Here is a 12,707-nt window from a genome sequence, read left to right as displayed (position 1 = left end):
TCTAAAATAATTTTTGAAGAATGGTTTATTTTAAACTGAAGTAATATCTTTTACCTATTTTTAATTATTTTTGAGAACTAATTTATCTTTAAGACTCATACTTTCTGTTATGTGTTTCCCATTTATTTTGGCATTTTTCCTGATTTTTTGTCATTGATGATTTTTAGCCAACAGAAGCTGTACCTCCCTCTGCTCCCACTGTCCCTGTGACCCCTGTCCTGCCAGTCCCTGCTGAGAATACTGTCATCCTACCCACCATACCACAGGTTTTTATTATTTTCTTTTTTCTTTATAAAAATTTCATTTGCTTTTAATGTCTCATCTATATTCTTTTAAATCTTTTAACTGTTTCTTTGTTACATTGGTAATTCATTTTGGATTTAAATTGGTATTTAAGGGAATTAAATATTTGGGCTTATAAGATAAATGTAATATTTTCCACTTGATTAGGTTATCTATGAAATAAGGCATTTTAAATTTCATTATGAACCACTTTAGATTTGTTTTCATGTCTTTTGCACTTTTAAATTTAAATACTTTTAGGAGATTTTGTTTTCTAAAGATAATAGAAGTTATAGCCCTTGATTTTTTACTTGAATGTTACTTTATATTGAATTTTATACCCCCATATGTTTTTTTTCTCTTTAGAAATATTCATTTTGCTGTCATTTAACCCAGTAGCATGATTCATATAGTGCTTAGTTGGTTTAATATTGGTCTACAACATTGTAAGATTTTAGGAATAAAGTTTCACACCTATGTATATATGTATATAGAATTCAGTGCACCCATCAACAAAGTTCCAGTGCCATTGTATCAAAGTCCATTCACATATTTTTCTTCCCCTCCTCATTGTTTCCAGTAACCACCATAGTTTTCACTGAGTCAGAGAGTCAATTCACATTATTTAGTTAAGATGATAGCTGTAGAGTAAGACTTTGGTTTTGGTGAACTGTATAGATACCTACTACAGGGAGACAAGAAACTGTACTCATGTGACAACAAATGTCTTATAAATCACTATTTCCCCCAATAAAGTAATTTGAATATTGAAAAATAATAGCAAACATATAGAGTATATTAGAATTCTTTATGCTATCTTTGTAACTTTCAGTTAAATGTACAACTATTCTAAAATTAGATATTTATTTTTAAGCTGATATGTCAAAAAAAGGTGAATAGCCAAATGTTAGTGAAACTGACTAATACTACTAATACTCTGAAAATAATTTTTACTACTAGCCTACATTACTTTATCAACAGTCATCCAAAGTCATAGAAGTAGTAACATTATTATGTATAGTAATAATGATCTTTACTACAAAAGATATCAGCCTCATGTAAAATGAAAATGCATCTCTAGCTGTTGTTACCTTTTTGATCTGTAGTATAAAATCTTGGTGTTTGTTGTGTATACAGTTTTAAGATATTTCCTGTGAGAAAAAAGGAGACCAACTCTGATTGCTCGTATCTCAGTGCCATTCCTGTCTCCTAAAAACTGGAAATCAGTAATAATTTCATAAAAATACAATTCTAGATGGCCTTATGATACTAAGATATCAGTATTTTTTTAAATGACATTTATCAGTGGATAGAGACAGATTAATTGAGACGGAAGGGGGAGATAGAGAGGGAAAGAGACAGAGAGACACCTGCAGCCCTGCTTCACACTCGTGAAGCTTTCATCCTGAAGGTGGGGACCAGGGAATTGAACTTGGGGCCTTGTGCACTATAATGTGAACACTCAACCAGGTGAGCCACTGCCAGGCCCCTGTTTTTTATTTATAAAATGGAAATATTGACAAGGCCATAGAATAAGAGGGGTACGACTTCATACAGTTTCCACCACCAGAACTCCATATCCCATCCCCTCCCTTGATAGCTTTGGGTCATCATGGGGTACAGAAGGTGGAAGGTCTGGCTTCTATAATGGCTTCCCCACTGAACATGGGTCTTGGCAGGTTGATCCATACTCCCAGCCTGTCCCTCTCTTTCTCAAGTTGGGCAGGGTTCTGGGGAAGTGGGGCTCCAGGACACATGGTGGGGTCGTCTGCCCTGGAAGTCAGGTTGTCATCATGATAGTATTTGGAACCTAGTCGCTGAAAAAGCAGAACAAATTGTTGACTAATCATGAACCTAAAGGCAAGAATATTGCAGATGAAGATTTGGGTTCTCCATTTTGGAAAAAGCTCAGAGGTCTATTTTAGGTATATTCCAAGGTACCCATGACTTTACTAGCTATTGCTTGACCCTGACATCTAGTGTGCAGGTGGACCCAAGTTACTATCTTGGGAGATGGTGTCATAGTTGGAAAAGAGGCTAGAAAGTTGGATCAGGGAAGAGTGTATCTCCCAAATATGGGAAAAGTACTTGAATATTGGTGACTATATACCCCATTGATTTGATCTGGGGCCCATATTCAGCACAAGATGTAACCTCTGCATCTCTTTAGGTCTGAGCTTGCATTCTGTGGTCACGGCTAGGAATATTCCAGGCTCACTAATTTCAGAACCAATCTGCCTCAGGTGATAGGTAGATTATGTTGTCCAACCTCCCTTCAGAGAATGGAACATTCCCTACCATTATTGATCCACATTGAGGGCAGGGTCCTATAGGGGCCCACACAGGGGTCCATTATGTTGTTCCTGATGGAGATGACCAGTGACGGTGGAGAGAGGGATCTGCTAGAGATCTAGGCCCATTATGTCTGTGTGGGAATCCCAGGACTCCTTGACTATGGTCGCAGCTGATGGGGTGGCCTGATAGTGACTAAAGAGTCATCATTAAAGGATGCCAGTCTCTTGCCCTTATTCAACTTTTGTAGTCCTTACTTTGATAAGGTTAGCTTTGTGTTGTTAAAGTTTTGGAGGCTCCAGCTGGCCGGGCTAGCTTCGCGGTAGTAGACAGAGACAGACTCGGGGACACACGGCTGGGCTGGGAAGCTGTATATCTTTATTCACGAGCGGGCAAATCACCACACCATGTGCTTCCCCATGTTTCTTTCTCAGCTGCTGCTGGGACTCTGCCCGTCCTTAGCTTACGGGGTGGGGAGAAAGAGGGCCGTGAAACTAGCAAGGACCAAACCATTTCTCTCAGAGGTAGGGGGAAGGGGGCCAAACCAACACAAAGAATACCAACATATTCCCCCTTTTCTTTTTAACTAAATGACCACAGTATCAGGGGTGTGGGGTGAACAGAAACCTATATCGTACAGGCATTTTCAAAAAAGAAACTGGCACAAGCATGGAGAAACATGTAAGTGAGTAACAAGAACCAGTGTGCTGCCAAGGGAAGGCCTGAGGGGGGCGTTTTTTGCCTCTGTGGGCAAAACTTTATCAGCTTAAAAAAAACATTTCCTGCCTCTGGGGGGCGTACTTGCCTCAACGGGCATTTTTTAGCATGGGGGAGGGTGAGGCCTAGAGTCCCAAGGCATGGCTGCAGTCAGTCTTTGAGAAACCCAGCAGCATAAGGGAAGCTGCTAGTTTTGTGCAAAGTGTCCGAGGTGTACCAGTGAGTCCAATAGAAGTCCAAAGAAGATGTCCACCGAAGAATTGCCAAGGGGTGAATTGTTGTACGTCTGTCTCAATGGGGAATGTCAGCCATCGGAATTCTGCTTTTCTGTAGAGAACTTGACAGCTGCAATTCACTTACTTATGAAACAAAACTTGTAGCAGGTTAGAAGTTTACCACAATTGATAACTCTATCACAATTGGAAGTCTCTTCCAGCACGATTCTAAGGCTATTTAAAGTTTAAACAATAAAATGTGGAAAGGCAAACATGAACCATAGAAAGAAAAAGGCCTCAGGCATGAGAATTATTAGCATAGCCATTGTGTAATCTCCCATTTCTAATAGAGAAGGTAATCGAGAGTTTTACATATCAACAAGTCTATTTAACCTTTTGTTACACCCATTCAAGATGGAGACACACCCTAGGTGTGCGCAGGTTTTGTTTAGACCAACTTGGTTAAAATATATTGATTTTTAACTAATTTTTTACCTCAGACTTTAAATGTAAGTTAATTTTATCTTTATGAGAATTACATTGAAAACCTTTTTCATTTAACTTTATCTGGTAAGAATATAGCCTTAAAGTTACATTGTTAACCTTAAAGTTAATGTTACCAAACTTTAAACACACATGTAAATATGGTCATTAATAATACAAGGAGAGAAACCTTTGTTATGAAGACATGTCATTTTAAACACGAATTTAGATCTGTACTGTCTTAGTTGTTGTTAGGGGGTCACCATCCGGAGGTGGGGCCTCCCGCACAGCTCCACTTCTAGGAATTGCAGGTTGCGATCTCTGCACAAATCTCTGCGTACTCCAGCTTGTCTGCCTTCAGACCAGAGCTGAGGATCTCAGCCAGGGGGCCCAGTTTCAGCAGGGAGCCTGCGGTCTCTGGGTGGTCCGGGATCTGCCCAGACTTCATAGCATGAGGGCGGGCGGGCCAGCCTTGCAGAAGGCGTGGGCCAAGGTGCCACAGGGTGGTGGCCAGGATAGGCTGCTGCGGCCCTGCCCCATGGCCCTGCTTTGTCGGCCGAGCAGCGTGGAGGGAGCCGGCGCCCAATGTCCCACACCACGCGGTGGAAAGCCGGCTCATGCGGGCTGGCGTTGGGCTTCTGCGGGCTGGCATTGGGCAGAAACCACAGAGTGGTCCAGAGATAAATGTTCCAGAAACAGCGGAACAGTCTCGTGAAGAAAGGGCAAAGGCCTTTGGAGATCTCTTCACAAGCAGAAGAGAAGGCCGTAGTGCATAGGTAGCCAAATTGTCTTCACTTATCTGAGAGATGCGCAGGTCAGGTCCACATGGGCGCCATTTGTTGTTAATGTTTCGGGGGCGCCAGCTGGCCGGGCTAGCTTCGCGGTAGTAGACAGAGACAGACTCCAGGACACACGGCTGGGCTGGGAAGCTGTATATCTTTATTCACGAGCGGGCAAATCACCATACCGTGTGCTTCCCCATGTTTCTTTCTCAGCTGCTGCTGGGACTCTGCCCGTCCTTAGCTTACGGAGCGGGGAGACAGAGGGGCGCGAAACTAGCAAGGACCAAACCATTTCTCTCAGAGGTAGGGGGAAGGGGGCCAAACCAACACAAAGAATACCAACAGCTTTGGAGTGACTGAGGGAAATGTAATAGGACATAGATGAGGAGGGTATCTAGGTCTAAGTGGAACGTGTTTGATTAGGTGATTTAAGGTGTCTTTTTAGGTCTTTCTGCTTGCTTCATTTATTGACTCACTGTAAACCATTGTGCACTTTTCTCTAAGATATATATTCCCCCCTAGCTTATGGATACATGTACATGTGCCCTCTCGTATGCGCCCTGGTCTATATCTGGGTTTTGAGGTTTTGTTAAAAGAAGTGTACCACCCGAAATGGAATTAAGGAGTCCTATGAGCTTGGAAAGGTCTCACCAGGGTAATGAAGCTGAAGGGTTGACATTCCATGCCTGAAGTCTCTGCACACAGTCTGAAGTGTTACCTGCGAATTGGTACTGGTTGCATTGCTTAGATTGGGATCAGCAGATGCAGTATCACTTGGTATGAACTGAGAGAAGCATGCAGGAAAGTGACCCCCACCTGTAGAGGTTCCAGGACTAAGCATGCAGGAAAGTGAGCCCCACTGTAGAGGTTCCAGGCCTGGGAGAAATATGGGCTTTATAGAGAAAGGGCAAGATTCATCCTGTCTAAGGGTTTTAGTTATTGCTATAACCAACTTATTTGACAATTGGGTTAACTTTGAAAATCCCTTTGTTAGCATTTGCTGTATCATACAAGACCTCACCATAACTAATATCCTTTTATGCTATTTACATATAGCTGTGTCTTATTAAGTAATGCCACCAGTTGTTTCTGTTCTTCTGGTATAAGCTTTTAGAATATTTCAAAGAACATGTCAGCCATTTGAGCCCACTGTTAAAATTCAATCTGATTACCAATTTGAAGTTTTAAATGTTTAGATGGAGGGAATATATACTTATAACTATGGTCTATGCATCAAAAAGTTGGAGACATTCGCTCCATTTTATCCCTCTCATCTTAATTAAATAGTGATTTGTGAGACTGTAAGTTAATAGGAGTGTACATTAACACCATTCCCACCACCAAAAGTCTGTGCCCCCGCCCCCACACCCCACCCTGTGAAGCTGAACATTAACCCTCACCCTCCACCCAGAGATTTTTACTTTGGTGCCCCTACTCCTATCTCAGTCAGATTTTGCTTCAAGTTTCCCTTTCTGTTCTTTTTTCTCAGCTTCTGTTTGAGTGGGATCATCCCATACTCGTCTTTGTCTTTATGACTTATCTCACTCAACATAATTCTTTCTAGCTCCATCCAAGATGGGTCAGAGAAAGTGGGTTCATTGTTCTTAATAGTTATGTAATATACCATTGTGTAAATATACCACAGCTTTCTCAGCCATTCGTCTGTTGTTGGGCACCTGGTTTGCTTCCAGGTTTTAGCTACTACAAATTGTACAAATTTTTGTTGGGTGTTATGGAGTCCTTAGGATATCTCCCTAGGAGAGAAATTTACTGGGTCAAGTGGGAGGTCTGTTTCTAGTCTTATGAGGGTTATCCAGACTGCTCCCCACTGAGGCTGGGAATTTACATTCCCACCCTCAGTGCAGAAGGGTTCCTCTGTCCCCACAGCCTCTCCAGCATTTGTTGCTGCTGTCCTTTTTGATGTATGCCATTCTCACAGAGGTGAGGTGGTATCTCAGTGTTATCTTTATTTGCATTTCTCTGACAATCAATGACCTGGGCAACTTTTTATGTTTGTTAGCTTTTTGGATCTCTTCTGTAGTGAATACTCTATTTATACCCTCTGTCCATTTTTGGATGGGATCCTTTGCTTTTTTGTTATTAAGTTTGCTGAGCTCTTTATTATGTTTTGGTTATTAGTCTCTCGTTTGATGTATGGCACATGAAGATCTTCTTCCATTCTGTGAGGTCTCTTTGTTTGGGTGATGATTTCTTTTGCTGTGTAGAAGCTCTCCAATTTGATGTAGTCCCATTGATTTGTTTTTATCTACCTTCCTTGCAGTTGGGTTTGTATCATCTAAGATGTCCTTGAGGTTTAGGTGGGGAAGTGTTCTGCCAATGTTTTCCTCTATGTATTTGATAGTTTCTGGTCTAACTTCCACATCCTTGATCCATTTGGAGTTGACTTTTGCTTTTGTTGAAATAAAGTGGTTCAGTTTCATTCTTCTGCATGTTTCAACCCAGTTTTCCCAGCACTATTTATTGAAGAGAGCCTCCTTCCTCCATCTAATAATTTGGGCCACTTTATCAAAAATGAGATGTCCATAGGTATGGGGCAATCTATGTTTTTATGTTACTACCTCTTTGTACTCTTTGACCATTTACAAAAATCACTGAAAGTTAAATCAGTATAAAACCATGAGGAATTGAATAGTTAGATGAATATTTTCTTCATGTAACAGATAAGTAATTGAATTTGTAGATAAAATATAGTTCTAGTTGAGAAATCTAAAAGTTATAGTAGCAATAAAATAGCTCTGGTTTCATAGTATAAATTTTAATAGAAATGAAAGGTTTTTATTTTTTAATTCTTGTTGCTTTAATTCAACTATTACTAGTAAAATGATTCTTGTACTACTTTGAAATTTTGTAGTAGTTTCTGTTCTTGCAGTCACTAGGGAGCTTGTCCTTTTCTGAGTTCTCTGATTTTTTTTTTACTCTTATGTGTACCTAGTACAATATGTTATCATGCTTACAAATTATTGAAATATTGCATGAACTTGTTCTTATAAATAAAGGTCTTAGAATCAAATTGATCTCATTAGGAATTCAGTTCTACCATATGCTATCTGTATAGTCCTGAATGATTTACTTAACCACACTTAGTTTCTGTCTACATCTGGAACACTATAAAGATGATAGCAGTACTAACTTAAGCTTTTTTTTTTTTTTTACAATGTTTGAAATAATAGTTATGATAAACCAGAGTGTTGGTTTAGCTGTATTGACCACCTACCGTATGTGCTGAGGCTCTGTGTTTGGTCCCTGACACCACTTGAGAGCAACAGAAAACTCCATGGGTGGTAGGACAGTATTTCTGCATGGTTTCTTTCCACCCAACCCCACCTCTTTCATTCTCTCACTCATAAAATAATAATAAATAAAATATTGGATTGGAGCAGTAGAATGCATTCATGAGGCATTGGGTATGATCTTGACCAAACATTACATTTTAAAAATAGATTACGAAGTTGTTTGTTTTTACTGTCAGGGTTATTGATGGGACTCAGTGCTGATACTATGAATCTACAACTCCCAGTGATCATTCATTTTTCCTTTTTTTTCTTTTTCTTTTTTCTTTGATAGGATAGGACAGAGAAAAATTGAATGGGAGGGAGAGGGAAAGACAACTTGGGAAGCATCCCCCCTGCAGGTAGGGAGTGGGGACTTGAACTTTGATTCTCCATGTAGTTTAGTTATTATACTTAAAAATTTACTTAAAAATTTTGCTGGGCAGGGGCCAGGTGGTGGCACACCTAGTTAAGCACTCACATCACAGTGTGCAAGGACCCAGGTTCAAGCCCCTGGTCCTCACCTGCAGCAGGGGGAAAGCTTCACAACTGGTAAAGCAGGGCTGCAGGTGTCTCTCTGTCTCTCTCTGTCACCCCCTTCTCTCTCAATTTCTAGCTGTCTATATCTAGTAAATAAAGATAGCAATAAATAAAAAAAACTGATGTTTAAATTTAAAAAAAAATTTTGTTGGGCTAATGATATTATCATTCATATTGTTGGCAGTAGCCACAAAGATGCATCTTCCAGTCAGCCAGTCATAATGGCAAACAGTCAGCACTCTCTACAGTATGCTGTGTTGCCATCATCTGTTTTCTCTCCTTTTAATTGCCACCAGGGTTATATTATAGCTGGGGCTCAGTCCCTGTAGGATGAATCCACCACTGCTCGCCACTATCTTTTCTTTCTTTCTTTTTTTTATGACAGGATTAATATCTTTACTATATAAAGCACTCAAAGTCATTAAAAGTTAAAGGCAAAGACAAATCACAAAAGTATTGAAAAATCCAATTCATAGGTGAGAAAATGTTCAAGTTCATAATAAAGGAAATCACAACAGTGACATACAACTATCTTTAGCAAACTGGCAAATAAAAATGTATTTAATCATGGTAAGGATACAGTAAAGGCAAGAACAGAATTATTCCTTTTGAAGTAATCATTGGTGATATTATAAATTGCTTCTTTCTTTCTGCTATTTATCCTTATCAATATGTTATAAAGCAGGTCTACTTTTCTTGAATGTATCCTAAGGCAATAAATGATGGTATGTAAAATATTTAGCTGTATGTCTGTTAATCATAGAAAACCACCAAAGACCCATAAGTGCCCACCTTTTAGGGATTGGTCAAATGAATTAAAGTACAGCCACATAGTTGAATCCTATATAAAGAGTAAATTACATGGTACATACATCCTTCTCTGTGCTTACAAAGATGTTTTATGATATGTTGTTATTTGAATTTTTTTTTTTTTTAGTTTGATGGGACAGAGAAAAATTGAGAGGGCAGAAGGAGGCAGCTGTGTTCCTGCCTCACTGCTTGTGAAGTTTCCCTCCTGTAGGTGGGGAGTAGGGTTAAGCCTGGGTCATTTGTACATGATAACGTGTGAACTCAACCAGGAGTCTCACTACCTTCCCCAATAGTGATGGTGAGGCTCTTCTCGTGTGCTTATTGATCATTTCTATATCTTCTGTGGAAAAACATCTATTTAACTTCTTGACTTTTTTTTTAATCAGGTTGCTTAATTTTTATTGTGAAATTTTAAGGGTTTTGTTTGTTTTGCATATTCTAAGGCATTAGCCATGTAAGTTCTGTGCTCTTAAATTACTATCTCCCTAACCTTCTATATATCTTCTTTTTATTAATATATTTGACTCATTTTAAACACACACACAAAGCACTGCTTAGCTCTGGCTTATGGTTGTGTGATGGGGGGATTAAACTTGGCACTTTAGAGCTTCAGATCTGAGTCATTTTGCATAACCATTATGCTAACTCCCCTGCCTTACATCTTCTAAATATTACTCTTACTAGATATATAATCTTCAAATATTTTATCTCATTCTGTTGATATTTTATTCTCTAAATAGTATTTTTATGTATAAACTTTTAATTTTTATGAAGTCCAACTAGTAATGGTGAGACACTATAATGGTTATGTAAAAGACTTTGATGCCTAAGGCTCTAAGCGCCCAGGTTCAGTCCCCAGAACCACCATAAACCAGAGCTGAGCTATGCTTTGGTATCTTTCTCTATATATCTCTGTTTCATAAAAAAATAATAATAATAATAAATATTCCAGAAAGAAAGCCCAAGTTGTGTTTGCACATAGTGTTTTTATGCCTTTAGTGATATATTCAGTAGATCATTGCCAAATCCCAGCTGATGAAGTTTTTACTCCAGGTTTTTTGGTATTTTATATAGGTCATGGATCCATTCTTTTTATATGATATGAGTAAGGGTCCCTCTTTATCCTTTTGCATGTGTATGTCTAATTTACCTGGAACCATTTATTAAAGAAACCCCCCTTTCTTGGTACTTTTAATTTTTTTTATTTCTTTATTGGGAGATTAATGGTTTACATTAGACAGTAAATACAATAGATTGTACATGCGTAACATTTCCCAGTTTTCCATGTGACAGTACAACCCCACTAGGTCCTCTGTCATCCTTTTTTGGACCTGTACTTTCTCCACCGCCCACCCCAGAGTCTTACTTTGGTGCAATACATCAACTGCAGTTCAGATTCTACTTGTGTTTTCTCTTCTGATCTTGTTTTTCAACTTCTGCCTGAGAGTGAGATCATCCCATATTCATCCTGCTGTTTCTGACTTATTTCACTTAACATGATTTCTTCAAGCTTCATCCAAGATGGGCTGAAAATGGTGAAGTCACCGTTTTTAATAGCTGAGTAGTATTCCATTGTGTATATATATTACCACAACTTGCTCAGCCACTCATCTGTTGTTGGACACCTGGGTTGCTTCCAGGCTTTGGCTATTACAAATTGTGCTGCTAAGAACATATGTGCACACAGATCATTTTGGATGGCTCTGTTGGGTTCCTTAGGATATATCCTAAATCTGTCCTCTTCTCTCTCCTCCGCGGTAGAGTCCGGAACCAAGGAAGTAGTAGGAAAGGGGGCGGGGAGAAGGAAGAAGCGCCAAACTAGCAAGGACTAAACCAAAATCTCCCGGAGGCAGGGGGATTGAGACCAAACCAATGTAACAGAATGACCATGTAAATAGACCACAACATCAAGCAATGTAACAGAGGGGATCCCAGAAGCAGAACTAGAAGCATACCAACAACTTTCTGTTTCAATTCATTGGCCAATATCTTTCTTTATGTAAGTCCCAAATGATTTTGATTACTGTACCTTGAAAGTGAGTGTTGAAGTGAGGAATGTGAGTCTTCCACCTTTTCTGGATTAGGCTTCTTATTTCTCAAAGATGTCATTATTTTATAGGAATTGCACTGAATCTGTAAATTGCTTTTGGCATTTAGCATGTTAACAATATTTAGTCTTTCAGTTCATCAGTAGACGTGGGTTTCCAAATTTTTGTCTTTTGTAATTTTTTTTTATTTTACTTATTTATTATTGGATAGAGGCAGAGAAATTGAAAAGCGTGGGGGAGATAGAAAGGGAGAGAGACAGATATACCTGCAGCCCTACTTCAACACTTGTGAAGCTTCCCCACTTAAGGTTGGAACCAGGGGCTTGAGCCCGGCACGCTGTAGTATTGTGCTTAACCATGTGGGCCATGGCCAGGCCCCTATTTTGGAATTTTCTATCATTAGTATTTTAGAGTTTTCTTTGTGCAGGTTTTTATCTCCTTGTTGATTAAGTTAATTTCTAACTATTCTTTTTTAAAATATTTATTTATTTATCTAAAGTGAGAGAGAAAGAGAAGCTGGAGCATTGCTCTCATATATGCAGTGCTGGAGTTGTTTTTTTTTTAATTTTTATTTATAAAGAGGAAACATTGACTAAACCATAGGATAGGAGGGGTACAACTTCACACAATTCCCACCACCAGATCTCTGTATCCCATCCCCTCCCCTGATAGCTTTCCTATTCTTTAACCCTCTGGGAGTATGGACCCAAGGTCATTGTGGGATGCAGAAGGTGGAAGGTCTGGCTTCTGTAATTGCATCCCCCACTGAACATGGGCATTGACAGGTCGATCCATACCCAGCCTGTCTCTCTCTTTCACTAGTGGGGTGGGAGCTCTGGGGAAGCGGAACTCCAGGACACATTGGTGGGGTCGTCTGTCCAGGCAAGTCTAGTCGGCATCATGCTGGCATCTGGAACCTGGTGGTTGAAAAGAGAGTTAACATACAAAGCCAAACAAATTATTGACCAATCATGGGCCTAAGGGCTGGACTAGTGCAGATGAAGAGTTGGGGGGCCTCCATTTTGTAGATAGCTAGTAGGCATATTTTAGTTATATTCCAAAGGGCCTGTGGCTATACTAGTTTTTTTTTTTTTTTTTTTTTTTTCCCTTTTATCCCCTGAGCCTGAAATCTAATATGCATGTGGAACCAAGTTATTGTCTGGGGAAATGATGTCATAGTTGGAAGTGCTGGAGTTTGAACCCAGGACCTCATGGATACAAGTCACTCATTCTACCTACTGAACCATT

The 12,707-nt window shown here is 39.5% G+C and overlaps 1 protein-coding gene across 16 annotated transcripts in view; it reads left to right on the top strand.

Moving 5' to 3' along the window:
• The window catches only part of DLG1 (discs large MAGUK scaffold protein 1), a 178,745-nt gene that overhangs the window by 86,339 nt on the left and 79,699 nt on the right, over positions 1–12,707 (top strand). For 9 of the 16 annotated variants that reach the window (XM_016185713.2, XM_060198472.1, XM_016185715.2 and 6 more), the window contains one exon: positions 168–266. The exons of the other annotated variants lie outside the window; for them this stretch is intronic. In XM_016185713.2, the coding sequence (XP_016041199.1) occupies positions 168–266 (99 nt within the window). The remainder of the gene's footprint in view (positions 1–167; positions 267–12,707) is intronic. 16 annotated transcript variants of the gene reach the window in all.

The sequence above is a fragment of the Erinaceus europaeus genome, chromosome 9 (assembly GCF_950295315.1).
Source record: "Erinaceus europaeus chromosome 9, mEriEur2.1, whole genome shotgun sequence".
Taxonomy (NCBI): domain Eukaryota; kingdom Metazoa; phylum Chordata; class Mammalia; order Eulipotyphla; family Erinaceidae; genus Erinaceus; species Erinaceus europaeus.
The sequence above is the reverse complement of the archived record's forward strand: the minus strand, read 5'-3'. Positions and strand labels throughout refer to the sequence as shown.